This window comes from Mercenaria mercenaria, chromosome 5, assembly GCF_021730395.1.
Source record: "Mercenaria mercenaria strain notata chromosome 5, MADL_Memer_1, whole genome shotgun sequence".
NCBI lineage: Eukaryota > Metazoa > Mollusca > Bivalvia > Venerida > Veneridae > Mercenaria > Mercenaria mercenaria.
The window spans coordinates 67,728,716-67,747,747 of NC_069365.1; the positions used below are offsets into that span (position 1 = coordinate 67,728,716).

Below are 19,032 nucleotides of genomic sequence, written 5' to 3' on the forward strand. Positions count from 1 at the left end.
ATGAACTGTGGCCCCTTTTTACTTAGAATTTCGGTTCAAGTTGTGATGTACTTTTGCTCTGTGTTATTACTAAATAGGTTTGATTCAAAGTTAACATAGTTATTGCACATGATATGACACATTCTGCATTACTCTTGCAGACATTTTCCATGAATTATGTCCCTTTTATACATAGTTAATGTTTTGATACACTTCACCTCTATCTCTGTTATTACTATTAGTAAATACATTTGACACAGACTCAATTAAACTATAGACCCATTTCACGTTACAAATACAAATACAAATACATGGCATTGATATAGCGCAAAAATTATAAAATATTCTATTGCGCTTACGTAATAGATAAGCCGCACTGCAGTCCAGTAACAGCCCCAGCTTCCTCAGATGTGCCCATTTTCACTATTCAGCATTGAAATAGTCGAGCATGCTGTCTCCTGTGACAGCTCTTATTAAATTGCTAATTGCCATTTGCTGATTGCTGATCTGATATTTATCCAGCATAAAACATACTATGGGAGGCTGGTGCGCCATGCTAATTGCCAAATGGTAAATGAAATAGTATTATGTTAGTCTTTGATAGTATATACACTTAACAACTTTTTTAACGCTTCCAGTAGCCTACCGAAGATAATTCCGTGAAATTTTCAGGACAATTAAAGGAATATCAGACTTTGTTTGATGGAAAGCTAACAACAAACATTTCAGTAATTTAATGATTTTTGTATTTTATTTGATGTAGCCCCGATGATTTACAACGTCGCAAAAGTTATCCAATAAATACAATAATATATTTTTACTCTTTGAAAATACTGTAAGAATCTTTCACTGGTTACGGGTAAAGATGGGAATATACGGCATGAGGGTAACTGTTTGGGCGGTAACGAGGCTCCTGCCGAGTTACCGCTTTTAACAGTTACCCGAATGCCGGATATTCCCATTTTTACCCGCTACCAGAGATTGATTCTTTTTCTTGCATGCCTTATTCTTCAATTTTAAGAAGATATAAAGAAAAACGAAGGTTTTTCTTTAAGGCGCTATTTTGTTATAGTAGCGTATGAATTTACGCATTCATTCATAAATTATAGCACGTGAATCATCTTACACCCCTGGGTGTAAGTTGAGTTTTTCTAGCACCGGAAAAGCACGGGAAAAATCCTGTCCGGCATGCAAGAAATGTATAACTTACCAGTCAACACAAGTTTCACGTGCACCGCGCCGCCCGCTTAGCTCAGTAGGTAGAGCGTCGGTCTACGGATCGTGGGGTCGTGAGTTCGATCCTCGGGCTGGGCGTATGTTCTCCGTGACTATTTGATAAACGACATTGTGTCTGAAATCATTAGTCCTCCACCTCTGATTCATGTGGGGAAGTTTACAGTTACTTGCGGAGAACAGGTTTGTACTGGTACAGAATCCAGGAAAACTGGTTAGGTTTACTGCCCGTCGTTACATGACTGAAATACTGTTGAAAAACGGCGTTAAACCGAAAACAAACAACTCCCATTAAAATATAATAATGACGGCGATTACAGAGGCGTCGCGACTGGAGCAACAGGGACGGCGGTCGCCGCCCCAATAATTCGGACAGTAACGGCAAGACGGTGTTTCAAATATTTTGAAAATGTGCAGATTTTCTCATCAACTTTCTACGCTCATGCAAAATTGGAGAGGCGAAGCGGCGGAAAGCAACAGAGCATCACCAGGGACACTGATTTATCAATTAACGGAATCGCCAAGTGTCAAAAATCAATAAGTTAATTGGGGAATAATCGTTTTGGTGGTGGGGCGGCGGCTCGTCATTTACGCAGAGCAAAAGTGTAGACTTTTCAATATAATTGTCTATACTCATTTTTTAAAGGGTACAGGTGTGTCTTAGTTGAGCGGCGATATCGTTTTACACTAGTATCGTACATAACTATGAAGCAGGTAACGTATCAAAAGCACGTCAAGTAAAGATATTTGAAGTGTTAGTTACCTGTAGAATATATATGCAGAATATATATGCAATTACATCTTATAAATAAAGAAAACGAGCAATATTTGTCTCTCACATCACTCTTTCTTGTTTTTTTACCCCTTTTATAAATGGTTTATTTCTTTGATATGTTCTGACGATGATTGATGTCTGACGAGAAAAGACCATTAAATATGTTATAAGCCTCTAACAGCTTGATACAGTTGCACCGTTTTTATAAATGATAAGAATGTCTGCAGTTTGCAAGACAATGAAACGTTTTGAAAAAAAAAATCAGTGACTTTCAGCATTGCATAGAGCCTTCGGTAAAATTGGCACAAATAACGTCTTGATATAATTTGTTATATGGTATTTAAACTCAAGGAAATCGTGTCATTTACGGTGCAATTTGCAAAAATTTTAAACAGTCTGGTACGGGACACCCCTCCCATACCCAACCTGTCACTGTCTCACGCCGCTCCAATACCAGATGCCTCGCGACGCGCCTGGATTATGAATAAAACTCCGAAATTCAATTTATTATAAAGTTGCAAGAATATTTCTACAGTTCTAAGGCCTAAAAAAAATTCTTTGTTTCCGGTAACATGCTAAAAAAATTAGGGTAGGTAGGTCGGAAAAACTTTTTTTTTTTGGATTTTTTTTTTTTATTAAGTGAGACTTTTCGGAAATTATTTTTGTGTCAAAAAATGAATACAAATAGGGGGGTTATGCCTCTAGAGCATCAGTAACTTGATTTATAACATCACTGACCATGTTTAAAGCATAAAAAGTGCAGTTTTGCAACTTTTTGTCAAAAAGTTGAAAAAAATGTTCTCCAAGGCCATAAAAACATTTAGGATCGGGCCAAAAATTTAGGGTAGGTCGGGATACCGGAAACAAACAATTTTTTTTTTTTTTACGCCTAATGAAAACCGTTAAGAAGTTGTAGTTACTACTGTACTAACCTTATTGGCTACATTTGCGACTTGCATGAACTTAACAAAAGTAGCAAGGGTTAGGGTTAGGGTTAGGGTTGGTCTGGCTGTTCTGGTTGCTCTGGGTAAATTCCCACACATAAATTACTTGCATGATTTGCGACTGGGGTTTCGTCGGATTAGTAATAAAAATCTGCTTTTTTTCAGACTTAATTATTTCATTCATATTGTATCAAACGATGTCTTATATATTGTTCTAAATTTTCTGAAAAAAATATAGATCTATTCAGTTCTCTTTGGTAGTTTTAAACATATTGCGAAAAGGCTGCTGGTAGCGTCAGAAAGTTGTTAAGTGTGTAGCAAAAGGCAGTTGGCACCTGACCCAATTTAAACTCGTATTTAATGCAGAAAAAAAAATTTTGCCAACACTACCAGTGTCAAGCCGATGTTTATGATGTTGCCGATTTGTAAGAAATGAAACTGAAACCTTGTTCGCTTTTTCTTATTTCAAATGTATGACAACGGTACACGAGTTTATTAGTCAGCAGTTTTGGCAACAATAACAACAATCGCTACTACAACAACAACAAGGGTCAAAAGTCTCTCACGATGAATCGGCAGTGTTGTTGTTTAGGGGCTTTATTTGTAGTTGGATTTATACTAATAGCTGCTGGAGTGGCTTTTATACCCGGATCGAAAAAGATCATTCACGATGAAATAAGCAAGGTAACAACAATATTACGAGTTTCTTGAGTAGTTGCTGGCTAAAAAAAGATCCGGATAAATTTACTTTTATTGGTCAGAGAGATGGCCTGTTTGCAAACGAACCAGCCTGGTCCATTCGACACAAAACGAGACATGTACACATAGGCCCAATGTACCATACTTGTTTTAAATATCAAATTGTGTTGAAAGACTTGTAAAAATAGGTTCTTGTAAACATATTTGCAATTTTGTTTTGGCGTGTATGCTTACTTCTGAGCATGTTCTTCATGCCCAGGCAAGATATATAAGCTGCTTTGACTAGATTTTTGCTGCAGAAGAGTATAATTATGGAACAGATTTAGAACTGTCAGTATTTTTTGCTGGAGTTATTTGCGGTAATTTTCAACTTCTGTACGCTATTTTGCTGTGTTTAATTAGTTCACCGCCATTTTTTTCAATTTTCTCAGCTGTATTATGATCATGTAACTAAAAGTAGCCATTTGGTGCTGGCAAAATCAGGGAGATTAAATAGTACAAATGGAGAAAAATGTTGCCATATTTTAGTTACAGGTGCAGGGGGTTGCATCTCAAATCAGCAGAGGTCAGTAGGTTTTCTTCCTCCTTTATCTCTCAGATTTTACAAATGGCCAAAATAAAGATTTTACAATAGTTACAATATTTTACTTTTAAGAATTTTGTAAAATCTATGGTGACACATAAGTGTACAAAATAACGTACCTGTTTGCAAAGCGATTCGCAGATTGTTGTAATTTAAAGTGTCAAATTCATTGAAATGTAGTTGCATTGCATAAGGTTCAGTAAACCACACAATGATTGTTATTCCTCTTCTAAAACAAAAGAAAATGTATCTCATGATTTATGATTCCTTAGGCCTATGTATACATGTCTTATTATGGGTCAATTGAACTAGCCTGGTTCAAATGAACCAGCCAGGTTAAAAAAAGTCATAAATTTGTCTGACCTGTTTATTACTGAGTACTGTAGTGCTTAATGTAAATTTAAATAAGTAGATGATACTTTTGACAAAGGTTACTGTGTTTGGAAATATTCTCATCCATCAGAGGTTAGTCAAAATCCCTTGCTCCATTTAAAGTATACATGGGTAGACAAGCTTACTGTCGCTGAGCAACTGCTTTTTAATTTCTGACATTTGCAGCCGCCGCAAATTTTACAGTTTGACCTGTCACAATCACAATATAAAACAAACTGTATGTGGATTAGTTTGGCTATTCTAAGTACATGGGTTGCCAATTCTTCAGGGAGTGTATGAGAAACCCTTGGTTTAAAAAACTATCCTAACACTGGTTTCAATACACAGCGCACTGCCGATGATACGATATTACAGAAACAAAACATTAATATATATTAAAAAATGTTCTGAGGCAATTTTATGCTTTAATGTCAACATTAACTCATTATCAGGGATGTAATCATTACAAATACATCAATTGTACATGTATCAGAAAATGTTCCCAACAAATTTCATTGGGGATTTCATTACAAATATGCAGAATAAGTTTGGACATGACGGGACAGCGACAGTCAAAAGCTATCATACTGCCCCGAAACGTCCTATTATTTGGACTGGTGTCTACATTGTAGCTAGCTGTTTATGTTGGTAGACAACTGATTCCAATCACAGATGGTCTGCAGAAAGAAAGAAAGAAAGAAAGCCTGTACTCATAGATGTCGTTAGTGGCTCTGATCTGGTATTGTTTGATTATCATATTGTTGTATCAGGTTTTGCAGTACTTTGACTAGGTTGTTCTGGATCTTGAATAGCATAGTGTGGAGACTATGTAGCAACAGTGCTGTAGAGACCCTCAGCCAAATAGCTCTACCATGTTACCATGATGATGGTGATACAGCCTTGGGTGCAATGTTTGTACTCTCTGTGTATCAACCTTGCAGCTGTCCTTTGAACTTGATCAAGAGTGTATGTCTCATTTGAAGTAGACAGGTCCAATACAGAGGAGGCATATTCAAGGGAGAGGCATACAATAAGTGTATGCTGCAGTTTTGACATGCTTTATATATGATAAGTACAACATTGGCCCAGTTCGTGGTGTAAGAAGCCCAGTGACCTGTTTCCCTTTGTGGCAGAGTTGGTAACATGCTCTTTCAATGGCAGGTTGTTGCTAACAGTAACAACAATATACTTTCTACCTTCTGCTGTCTGCAGTGTGTTCATGGAGACTATAGGATGTTTCTAGTCTTTGTTTCTTGTTCTTGGAAATGCATTGCACAGCAACACTTCTAAGGATGGAATTTCATTTTCCAATTTTTTTCCCTCTTTTTCTATGGCTGGTAGGTCCTTTTATAGGCGTACAGCATCCTTTTTGTTCCTAATATATCTATCTATTGAGCTTTGTTTACTGCTTAACTACCCTTTTGGGTATTATTAGCAGATGCGCATTCAGTGCAAGAAAGATTTTTACAAAAGTATTGACAATGAGATGTCAAACTGAGGAAGTGAGACTGAAAAAAAAAGTGTTAGATGTACAGACAGTGTAGTAAAATCAGGTTAAAAATGCACTTTGCTATAAATAATTGCATGTATGTTAGCAAACTGTCTGCTTGAAAGATTCAAACATAGCAGGAGAACAATTTCAGATGGGTGGTTATTCCATTATATGACCAGAGTACTTGGAAAAAATGAATACTTTAAAAAATTGGAAACTGTATGGATTTGTCTATAGGCCAGGGTGTGTGTGTGACGAGTTTGTCTCCTTGGTCTCTCAAAATATGCTGGGGCAGAAATAGCTACTAGTGAATGGACAATTTTGTAAAACATAATTTTGCATCAGTTCGTCTGTTCTCCAAAGATCTTAAACGGAGAGAATTTTGCATATCTGAGATTTTTAACTGAAAAATTGATTTGGTTCAAACATGGTCAGTAATATATTTATGGTACATAAACCTTTGTTTTTGACAGTCAAAACATAGTGTACTTGTTAGTTCATTAAATATCTACAACCCAGTCTACCCACTTATCTGTATAGGGAAAGCACACATTTATGGATTGCTGGGTCATGAGCTCAATCCCCAGGCGAGACATAAGTTCTCTGTGACAATTGATAAAAGACATTTCATCTGAAAGCATTCATTCTCCACCTCTGATTCATGTTGGAAAGTTGGCAGTTACTTGTGGAGAACAGGTTTGTACTCGTACGGAATCCCGCTATTACATAACCAAAATAGTGTTGAAAATTGGTGCTAAACCCAAAGTAAACAAATGTCAGCCCCTGTATCACCCTCATGCACTGTTGGTCATGAGTTCAATTGTTTATTGTCTAGGATCTTAATTGATGTTCTATTTTAGTCCATGTTTTAATTGTGCATTTCCTTTCAAGCTCAAGTGTCAAGTGCATTAAAAGGCTATTGGCTGTTTCATAAACATGCTTGAAGTCTGTATTATTTTTTGTCCTGGTACAGTACCTCAAACATGAAAGTGTTGTATGCGCAGCTATATTTACATACAGTTACAATACTTTAGCAATGATCATTGATGTGACAAATTGCTGTTAATGATACATTTTGAGCGGATTATTTTTCTTGATTTCATGGTTGCCTCAGCAAACCTCAAGAAAAATTTGAATGTAATTGATCTTAAAAGTTTAAGTTTCAAATTACATAAGTTTACCCTAATGAAAGTTGTAAGGTGCAACAATGATAAAGTATAAAGTGACTTAGTCATATTTTGATTGTTGTTGTAATTATAATTATTTACTATAATATTTAAAATTTATGTTAAATACTGACAAAATTGACAATAAAGAGAATTACATGTATTAGTGCATATCAAAATTGTCATAATTTCCTTCTTAGTTTTTGCCTTCATAGATGTAGCATGTAAAGCTATTGGTATTTTGGCAGGTTCAGCTATAAACTTAGGCAGTAGGACAATCAAAACATAGAAAAAAGTGCACACAGCCCTACAGAATATATGGAAATTAGCAATATCCTTCAATGATACCTAACAGTTAGTCCAGATTAGATGTTTAGGACAGCCTTGTGATTTTTTTTTTGGATGGTCGTTGTCCTCCACATGGTAGACGGATGGCAACTATGAAATATGAGAAACTTGAAATAAACCACCCAGATAAGTCGAGTACCTACCTAATAGCTATTTTGTTTGACCTTACTGGCAGACGAGAGTCAAGTCATGTGATGTCAAGTGATACGGTCAAACCTGTACTAATTAAACAGATAGATAAGATAGGGGGCCATTGATTATCATGATTTTCAGGCAGAGTTTTCATAATAAAAGTTCATATTGATCAGCTTTTAAAGTCTGAAATTTAGGGTAAATTTTCATATTTTTTTTGCTCTGTCAGTGTTAAAATGGCACAAAATGCAATGAAGCAGACAGTTTGACAGAGTTTATAATTATGTTTAAGTTTATTTTTGTACTGTACTTACTTACTTTCCAAAAACATTTTAGATATTCCATTTTTAAACTTGTCAAGGTTGATATTTAAATATTAGTCAGGACCATTGTCAGAGATTTAAATTTGCAATGCAACAGTTATCGGACCTTAAAACTAGATACATTATGCTAGATGTTAACCCTTATCATGCTGAACACGACTGATTTTACCTTTGCGACCAGTGTAGATCATGATCAGCCTGCAGCTCCATGCAGTGTGATCATGATCTGCACTGTTCACCATTCAGTCAGTATCTTTTTAGTAAGCACCTCTTAACAGCTGATCGTACTGTCCAAATTGAAAGACAGACAAGTTCATTACAGAAATTTAGCAGGGTAAAAGTTAAGACAGCTGGTGTCAGATAATATGTCAGCTCTACCTGGAAGCCACAGGTTTATATCCCCGAGGGGTCTCTCAGTTCCACATAATAACACACTATAGTTTTCTAGAAAGGTAGCTCTGGTTTAATTTAGTAACTTTAAACTTCATCACAATGAGACATTAAATGAATGAGTGTAAATTGAACTAAGTAACCAATAAAAATAAACTGGATAATTCATGAACTATACTTTTAAACTTAAATTACATAACAGTCAAACTAAATCTAAACTATATACTGTAAAATTGGTTTATTTAACTGCAATCTTTGTTCATAAGACATGATTACAAAATCATTGTTTTTGGACCGTTTTTGGGGCTTCTTCAAAAAGTGCCATTTTTCCACCTATTTTGACAAAAATTTCAACCCAAACTCTTGATAGATGTACATAATTATGTAAACTGTATCGTTAAAAACATAAGGCGATGTGCGATAACGTAATTTTCTTATCATTTATTAAAAATAATGTTTTTTTACGATGTTATTTTCTCATGCTTTAGTGGTTATGGCATTCACTTCCTAATGGGCTCTGCCACCATTCCCCAGAACTGAAAAACAAGAACACTGAAAATAAAATTTGCAAATAAATAAATTATTAGAATAAATGTCAAATATGTCTTTGGTATCTGAGAATTGAGTTTTACTGCAGTGACATTTGTCAGTTATTTATTATTATATTCATTATACATAATATAGTTTGGAATAAATATTATATATAATTATTCATCTACAGCTATGAAATCTTAAATTTTCGTGGGGAATAATTTTCATTGATTGTGCTTTGATCAGCCCATGAAATTAAATCAGAATGAGCATATAACTATACAAGCATGTAATTCCCTTTATTTTATCTTTGAAATTTGATTGCCACAAGTTCAAAGTCCCCACTATAAAAAACATATTTTTGGCAAAACAACAGAATTTTATCCCAACCAAAATAAATGATTTTACAGTTTTAATTTGTGCGCAAAAAACAACACAGTCATACACTGAGCTACTTTCTGATCCCGTAACAAATAAGATAAAATGTTTTATCAGTATATCAAAAAGTCCCACATAATGATATAACCTTAACACTTTGTAGTTTAACCTTCAAGGAGAAAAAATGATCTCAGCTGAAAATTAAATCTCTGTTATCATTTACTGCAGTCATAATCATTACAAAAAAAAATACTTGCCAACATTTCTGTACATACGAAATGTCTCCTGTCGGCGGTTTGATGAAATATTCGCTTATGTGGTTAGAAAATATGAAATGCCATATCTGTTGTATACACGCAACATGTTTTATATATTTGCAGCAAATAAATCTAAAGGAGAAATCAACTAAAGACAACTGGGTGAAAAATCCAACTCCGATAAAGTTCCAGATATGGGTGTGGAATCTCACAAACCCCGATGAAGTTAAAAAAGGGGGTAAACCATCGCTGGTTCAGAGTGGACCATACACATACACGTAAGAACTTCTTTGATCTCAATCAAAGCATACAACCATATTTTAAACACCCCAAGGGATGAATCATTTTGCAAAAGGGGGCATTTATTTAGGGGCCATATTACATGCATTACCAGAATAACACTGAAATTCATTTATGACATAGCTGAAACAGTACATTTGTAGGGGTGTGTTAGAGGGGGATAGGGGTGTAAATGATGGTCTGGGCATTTATATGGGAGGGGGCGGGGTGTAATAAAGCATACCAAATTATTTTACCTTCATTTTGATGAAAGCTTCAGCTTTATTTGCATCACGTGGTTGACCCGTTCCAGAGAAGTCAGTTCTGGCAGCGTATGAAGAAGTGCAGTTGTGCAGTCAGTGAGGATTAAATCCAGAACCTCTGGGTTTAGCTGCATATCTCACCTTCACTTTTAACATATATTGTGTAGATAATTTTTCCATGGTTAAATATAGATAATCGAGCAAGAACATGAAGAAGAAACGTAACTTTTATGTAATTAACAAAAGTGACAGAATGTTTACTTTTGATTTTGTATGATGCTTGTATTGTACTTGCACAGTGAAAATCGACAGAAGGTGAACATAACATACCATGACAACAACAACACAGTGACATATCGGGAGAACAAATACTATACGTTCGACAGAGATAACTCTGTGGGACCGGAGACAAACAAGTTCACCACAGTCAACATACCTCTTATGGTAAGTTGATTGTTACACTGGAATTCTTTTCGTATCAATAACTGGCAAATACTTTGGCCTATAGGGTCAAATTTTATAAAATGATTGCCTGCTACCAGCACATGACCTTGATTGTCATTGTGGTCTTGGTCATAGTTCAAGGTCAGTATTTATTTGAGAGATTTTATTTCAGTGTGAAGTTGCACATTACATTACCTTTCATGAATAGTCTCAATCAGACTGAGTCTGCTGTTATACTGATTGGTTTCATTCTGTGCTTTCAGGTTCATTCTGTGCTTTCAAAGGATCTTATAGACTTTTTTTATTAAATGATATTCCAAATTAGCTTGCAACTTTAGTTGGTTTCATTCTGTGCTTCCAAAGGATCTTTTAGATTTTTTAAATGAAATTATATTCCAAATTAGCTTGCAACTTATCATTATCAAGGGCCTTTATGTTCTAAAACAGTCGTGTTTTATCTATAGAGAAAGTCTTTCAAAAAAAAAAAAAAATATATATATATATAAAGGGCCTTTAGTTGAATTTTTTTGACATTTTAATTTTTGCAAAATCATTTTTTTTAAGAGGAAACATTTTGAAATGGTATAGAAAATTAAAATTATACATTGCTTTGTATTGGTATTTGAAAAGGATTTTCACCTTTTTAGTTGTTTTTATTGTCAATATATACATTTTCACCCTTTTCTGAACAAATAAAGATATTCGAAATCTTATACTCCAACTGTGAAACAGGTAGCTTTCAAACATGAACCTCGTTAACGTGGTTTTGAAAGGTAAATTTTGCATAGGTTTTGAAATGAATTGCAATATTTTTTTTATTATTAAATCTATATTTATAGTTCTTTCCATTGGTCTAAATGTAGTCACATGATCAATGATAAAATTTGTATTGACTCAAAGGCAGAGCCAAAAACACATAATTATTGACCTCAGCTGTGACGTCTTCACAGTTTGACGTCAAAACAATGCAACATCGTACTTAATTTACTAGGAAAAATGGCCAAAGGCTGCAGATATTTGTATTTAATTTTTAGCTCGACTATTCGAAGAATGAATAGAGCTATCCTACTCACCACTGCGTCAGCGTCACACCTTGGTTAAGTTTTTCGTACCAGTCCACATTTTGACAAAGTCTTTTGAGATAAAGCTTTGAAACTTTCAACACTTGTTTACCATCACCATGGCCAGTTATAGGCAAGAGCACATAACTCCATCAAGGATTTTGGCTGAATTATGGCCCCTTTTGACTTAGAAATCATGGTTAAGTTTTTCGTACCAGTTCATATTTTGACAAAGTCTTTTAAGATAAAGCTTTGAAACTTTCAACACTTTCTTACTATCACCATGGCCAGTTATAGGCAAGAGTACATAACTGCATCAAGGATTTTGACTGAATTATGGCCCCTTTTGACTTAGAAATCCTGGTTAAGTTTTTCGTACCAGTTCATATTTTGACAAAGTCTTTTGAGATAAAGCTTTGAAACTTTTAACACTTGTTAGTTAACCATCACCATGTCCAGTTATAGGCAAGAGCACATAACTCCATCAAGGATTTTGGCTGAATTATGGCCCTTTTTGACTAAGAAATCTGGGTTAATATTTCGTACCAGTTCATATTTTGACAAAGTCTTTCGAGATAAAGCTTTGAAACTTTCAGCACCTGTTTACCATCACCATATCCAGTTATAGGCAAGAGTACATAACTCCATCAAGGATTTTGGCTGAATTATGGCCCCTTTTGACTTAGAAATCATGGTTAAGTTTTCCGTACCAGTTCATATTTTTTGTAAAGTGTTTGACATATGGCTTTGAAACTTTTATTACTTGTTTAGTATAATAGTGAGGCTATCTGTAGGAAAGAATACATAACTCTGTCATCTATTTTGGCTGAATTATGGCCCTTTCTGGACTTCGAAATTGATTCTGTTATCATACAAGTCCACGTTTTGTCAAAACTATTTGACATATTGCTTTTAAACTTTGAACACTTGTTTATCTTTATGATTTCCATCTGTAGGCAAGGGTACATAACTATTTTGACTGAATTATGGCCCTTTTTGGACTTTGAAATTGGTTCATACATTGCCATTTAGTGCAAGACTTATCGAAATCAAAGAAATACAGGAACATTGTTTGTCTAATCTATTTATTTCTTTTGTCTGAATATCTGTGGAAATATTTTGACCCCATTTTTTAATCAATTCTTCGAATAGTCGAGCGCGCTGTCATCAGACAGCTCTTGTTATACTTTTAAGTAGGCTGGATTTAATAATAAAACAATTGTTGTGTTTTAGAAGTGGTCGATATGTGGATTTATCGACCTGATACTGGTCGATATCGCTTTTATCAGATCGATAAATCCACATATCAACCTCACCAAAAGGCAATAATTGTATAGTGTCAGCTCATATCTCTTCTTTCTTTTTGTTGCAGTTGATAGCTAACATATTAAAACGTGAATTCAGCGCACTACAGATAATTGCTGCAGCGTTACTCGACTGGGCGAGTGAAGACTTGTTTGTTACATTGTCAATACACGATATCATCTGGGGCTATGACGAGCCCCTGATCAACAAAACCGTGTCTCTGATTAATGCCCTTGGTTTCCATTTAGAGCTTAATGATAAGTTTGGAATATTTGTTGGGGTGAGTCACGTAATTTTGAAAATAGAAGTTGAGTTTTCAGTCAGGGTGGCCATTGATTGTGGAAAATGGGGGAAATGTGAATAAAAATTCCATGCAGGGAAAAATCAGGGAATATCTGAAAAGTTTGGGAATTATCTAGGAATTTTACATAGTAAGGGGAAAGAAATTGTTGGTTTCTTGTAGTTTCACTTCCAGTCATTATAAAACCAACTCGAGTTTAAGAATTAAACAAATGATTTAGTAAAAGCAATATTAAATTTATGTAGCATGTCAAAAAGACAGTAAATAAAATGTTGGTTATTGGTAGTGAAGGTATGGCTATAAAGGGGAGTGTTGAGGCCGAACATATACACCTGTGTGATTTTTAAGTGGCACAAAATAGTGGTCTTACTAGAATTAATTATTATACTGCTTTAACCCTTACCCTAAATTTCTATAATGTACTTGTTCATCTTTCAATTTGGAGAGTACCATTAACTGTTGAAAGGGGTGATCACCAAAAGGATACTGACTGAATAGCGGACAGTGCAGATCATGATCAGACTGCACAAATGCAGGTCAATAGCTATACATAGCTAATGTTGTCTATATAAGTAATACCGACTTTAAATAAAATTTGTATCTTGTATCTTGAGGCTGAACATGATTTGCACTGGTCACAAAGGCAGAATCAGTCGTGTCTAGCATGATAAGGGTTAAAGGACGGACTTACTTAAGAAGATATGATTATACTGAATTATTTTGAAGATTTACTTTAGAAATTACAGAATTTTTTAAAGGAATTACTTTAGATAATACTGAATGTACACGTATTAAAGAAGATAGCAGTACCTTAAATATGCTGAATAGTTTAGAGGGCTTACTGTAGACAATATTGAATATATTAGAGGAGTTACTGTAGATTATAGGTCTTTATCACCGTGTGTTAAATAATATACTGAATTACTTTAAATTATACTGAATGTTTAAAGGACTTACCTTATGTAATATTGAATATATTAGAGGACTTACTGTAGATTAAACTGAATGGCTTAGAGTTCTTTATTATGTTTAGATTATACTGAATTACTTCAGAGTGTACTGAATATTTATATGACTAAATGCCTTATGTGATATTGACTATTTTAGAGGACTTACTGTAGATTATACTTAATGTTTTAGAGGACTTACTGTAGATTAAACTGAATGTTTTAGAGGAATTACTGTAGATTAAACTGAATGTTTTAGACAAATGGAACAGATGATGGTATTTACAACATCAAAACTGGCGAAGGGGACACCAGCCAGTTTGGTATGATCAAGACCTGGAACAATGCTTCGTAAGTCCTTTAATTGTTCCGTCTTTAAATGTACATTAAAGAATATACTTTTCTTATTCATCATGTTCCTTATTCAATGTCACCATATGAATTAAACTGTGATCATACTGATGATACAACTTAAAACCAGCATAAAAGCAATCAATGAATTTATTTAAGTGGGAATTTGTCTTTGGCAAGTTTTAGAATACATTATGTTTTGTATTACAGGTCACTTTCATTCTGGACTTCGAAGACATGTAACATGTTAAATGGCACAGGTATAGTGATTTAGTCGATCAGTTTCTTTCTTTCTTTGAAGGGGGCTCGTGCCCGAGTGGTTAAACACTTCCCCGATGTGGGTTTGACCATCACATGGGAGTGTAGAGATTTTCATATGAGGTAGCCATCCAGCTGACTTGAAGGTTGGTTGTTCTACTCAGGAACCTGCCCATTATGAAGTAATGCCAGGAGAGGCACCTGGGGTCTTCCTCCACCATGTAAAGCTGGAAAGTTGCCATTTGACCTAAAACGTTGTCAGTGTGAAATTAAACCCAATAAAAACAAAAATCAAAATTCATTCTTAGAGTTTGGCATTGTTTGACCAACTTCTTATGTTTCATTCAACAAAACTTCCTGCTAACCACAGGCCTAGAATGCATTAAAAGATGTAATATATTGAAAACTTATGAGTTTAGTTGCAATACACAAAAATAGAACTTACACTCAGTGTATCAAGGTTGTTAATTTTGATTTTTGTAGAAATTTTTTACAATGTTTAATTATTATATATACAGAAATGAGAAATGAATTTCAGATGGCACTATATTCCAGCCATTTACAAAGAAAACACATGTGCTGTATGTCATTTTTCAGATGGAACTATATTCCACCCATTTGCAGAGAAAACAGATGTACTGTACGTGTTTTCATCAGATTTATGCAGGTATGTGTTGGTATTGTGTACTTATAGAACACTTTAGGTTTAATAGTTGGCTGGTTTTAACTTTTGAGTTTAATCCACATTAATTAACACATCTGACTGCATTGTGCCCGCAATTCCATGCCAATCCCCCCCCCCCCCCCCCCCCCCACCAATGAGTGGAGAGGGCATATATATATTTGATCTTGTCCATCAGTCTGAAGTTCGTGATGTGCCTAGTTAAAAAAGTGTTGGATATAAATTGATGAAACTGCGTGTGTCATTATCTTGATATGAACTTGCGCACCTCCTATTTTTCATCTGGCTCCACCACCTATTACCAGAGTTATGGCCCCTGAAGTAGTCAAAAATTCACATTTTCACCTTGTGACATGCTTAGCTCAAAAAGCATTTAATATAGATTCATGAAACCTTGCATGAGTCTTAATTATGATATGAACTTGCGCATCTTCTATTTTTCATCTGGCTCAGCCCCCTTTTTCCACAGTTATGGCCCCTGAAATAGTAAAAAATACACATTTTCACCTTGTGATGCGCCTAGCTCGAAAAGTATTTAATATAAATTGATAAAACCTTGCAGGAGTCTTTATCATGATATGAACTTGTGCATCTCCTGTTTTTCATCCAGCTCCACCCTCTATTTCCAGAGTTATGGCCCCTGAAATAGTCAAAAATGTACATTTGCACATTGTGACATGCCTAACTCAAAAAGTATTTCATATAAATTGATAAAACCTTGCATGAGTCTATCATGATATCATGTGCACCTTCTATTTTTTTGTCTGCCTCTGCCCCCTATTTACAGAGTTATGGCCCCTGAAATAGTCAAAAATGCACATTTTCACCTTGTGATGCATCTAGCTCAAAAAGAATATGATATATTATTAATAAATGGATGAAAACTTGCATTAGTCTTTATCATGATATGAACTTGCAAACCTTTTATTTTTCCATCTGGCTGTACCCTCTATTTTAAAAATATGGCCCCTGAGGCCATCCTTAAAAAATTGTTTGTTTGCAGTAACGCGACCGACTCACGAAAATCGCCGCGACTCAAACAATTTTTTAACCCAAAACTCGGAAATTTTTTTTTTTCGGTGCCGTGTTTTTATTCTTTCCTGTTTCGTTATTTGTTTTGGGTAACTTTGTATCGCTAAGTTTTCCTAGGCAGTGTTCGTTGAGGTTCAACTACATGGAAGATCGATATGACCGATAAGAAACAAAATATGTGAATGTTACGCTAACTGTATACCGATAATTAACAAGTGACACAAATACGATAATAGGCTGCTCTTCTATGCATTGTTTATCAAATTAACTTTTACACATTGATCAATAAATACCTTTGGCAATGACTGACATTATTGTACCAAATACAAACCGCGAGAAGCTCACGTGTCAGTCGGCGCGTGGCATGATTGACATCTGCCAGAAGCTAATTAATATACCAAGCTCCGCCTACTGCCATACTTCCGCTTATAACAATATTGGAATTCACCGGGATTTTGATTGACAAGGGGCAGTACTTTCGAACTCGAGACGCATAAAAGAAAATTTCCTCGGGTCAAGCCGACGCACGGGACATTTTTTGTGCAGGTCAAATACGAGTTTTTCTCGATAAGTGCGAGTGAAAACCCAGAATAGAACCTCGGGTCTACTGAACGCCCTGCCGATTTCTTGATATACTACAAAAAATTCATGCAAAAAGTTGTTTAGAAAATTTCACATGGACAAATCGTGGTATATAGTGTTATCTGTGCAATACTGCAGACGTATTTAACCGAGTTTTAGATTTGTAAAATGATGATTTTTCTCGCACGTAAAACATCTGGGATAGATAAATTCTTGGATATTGTTCTATCATAATTTCTCAAAAAATTTTGCAAACAAATAATAATTTTAGTTTCGATCTTTTGTCGCTGCATAATCTTTTTAATCTGCCCCGAGGATAAAACTGCAGTGATACTGCACAAGTCACTTGGAAAGAGCACAATAAACGTCAAAAATACTAGACAAACAAAATATTCTTACCTGAAAATTTATTTATAAAAGTTAAACATCCTTTCAATGCAATGACTAAAACCAGCGAAAGAAATCCATAATGTTTACATTTCTAAATTTTCCTATTTAAGTGAAATTAAATTTCCATGAGTCCACTTTTTCCTATTTTTCAAAACCCGGACTTTAGAAACATATTATTATTACTGAAACTTTCTGTGACTTAAATAATGTAACTGAAATTCATGCAAATTTTTGACACCTGCCATCAGAAACTGGGTTTAACCTGTTTGACAACTGTTTCTTTTAATGTGTGCCGACAGTAGCAAATCAAAGAAGAGGTGTATTCTGTGTGATGTCATAGTGATGTCACTGCTATTGACATGTATTTAATTCAAGAAGTGACTGTGAAATGCTTTTATGGGTTTTTGTGTTATAACTTTGAGTGCATTAGCGCTGGGAGCTTGATTTATTTTTTTGCTGAATTAACCTGGCTTTTTTTAATTGTATTTATATTCAGATTAGGCTTTTCTTGGTTAAGGCAATCATTGCAAGAGTGAAAAAAAACTTTAATTTGCAGTTTAATCACATTAGATTCACAAGGATAAGAAATTAGGTTTACACTGAAGGTTAAGAAAACAGAACCACTGATATTTTCAGTGAATTTGTTATTTACTTTAAATCAATAGACTTAAACAAAGACAGGAAATAATAATAATAATAAAAAAAATAAGTATATTTAGTTCCATTTTCAACTTGCATGTCTTGGCGCTATTAAAAATCTTTCCACGTTTCCCTAAAATCACTCCACCTCTCCCTAAAATCTCTCGACTTCTCCATAATCTTAGCCGAGGAAGAAATGACTTCTCCCTAAAATATTAGCATAGCTTAAGCCCTGAGTAAACAATGTAAAACAATTAAGTATTGTCTAAAAATTACATGATACATAGGCTTTGAAGGAGTGACGTGTGGTGCTAGTAATCAGACTCAGGTCTACAGGGTAAAATATCAAAGATTTTGCTATGTACTTCAGTGCTGTCCATTGAAGTAGGAATCCTAAGGAATGTAATGTTTTTTTATTACCCCAGCCAGTGCAAGGACATTCAAAAGGTCTGGCCAATTATTTTTGTTTAATATATTGATAATCTTAAATTTTTAAGTTTCATATGGAGATAATAAGCTCTGTCTGTGACTGGTGTCAGGCTATCTGTTGTTTTTATTGTTATTAAAAAGGTGATATTAATATTAGTATTCATACTATGTGAAAACTACCACCCTTGCAGATATGTTACAATCAAATAAGCATTCTACATAGAAGTGTTAGTACCCAAAAGGTGTATAAACCAGAGGGTTAAAAAGAAAATACAGGTGTTGTACAATTAGCATACGAAAAAAAAAAAAAAAACCTACCTACCTACTCACACTAAAAATTCTGGGTCGCGTTACTGCAAACAAACAATTTTTTAAGGATGGCCTGAAATAGGCAAGAAAAGCACATTTTCACCTAATAATGTGCCTAGCTCAAAAAGTATTGATGTAAATTCATTAATCCTTGCTTG

The 19,032-nt window shown here is 34.7% G+C and overlaps 1 protein-coding gene across 1 annotated transcript in view; it reads left to right on the forward strand.

Moving 5' to 3' along the window:
* The first annotated feature begins 3,414 nt into the window (after window positions 1-3,414).
* Window positions 3,415-19,032, forward strand: part of LOC123557503 (lysosome membrane protein 2-like) — a 47,919-nt gene continuing 32,301 nt past the window's right edge. Inside the window, exons 1-7 of the mRNA XM_045348989.2 lie at window positions 3,415-3,615; window positions 9,726-9,880; window positions 10,444-10,588; window positions 13,022-13,234; window positions 14,462-14,553; window positions 14,764-14,813; window positions 15,409-15,478. Coding sequence (XP_045204924.1) covers window positions 3,499-3,615; window positions 9,726-9,880; window positions 10,444-10,588; window positions 13,022-13,234; window positions 14,462-14,553; window positions 14,764-14,813; window positions 15,409-15,478 — 842 coding nt within the window. The 5' untranslated portion in view covers window positions 3,415-3,498. The remainder of the gene's footprint in view (window positions 3,616-9,725; window positions 9,881-10,443; window positions 10,589-13,021; window positions 13,235-14,461; window positions 14,554-14,763; window positions 14,814-15,408; window positions 15,479-19,032) is intronic.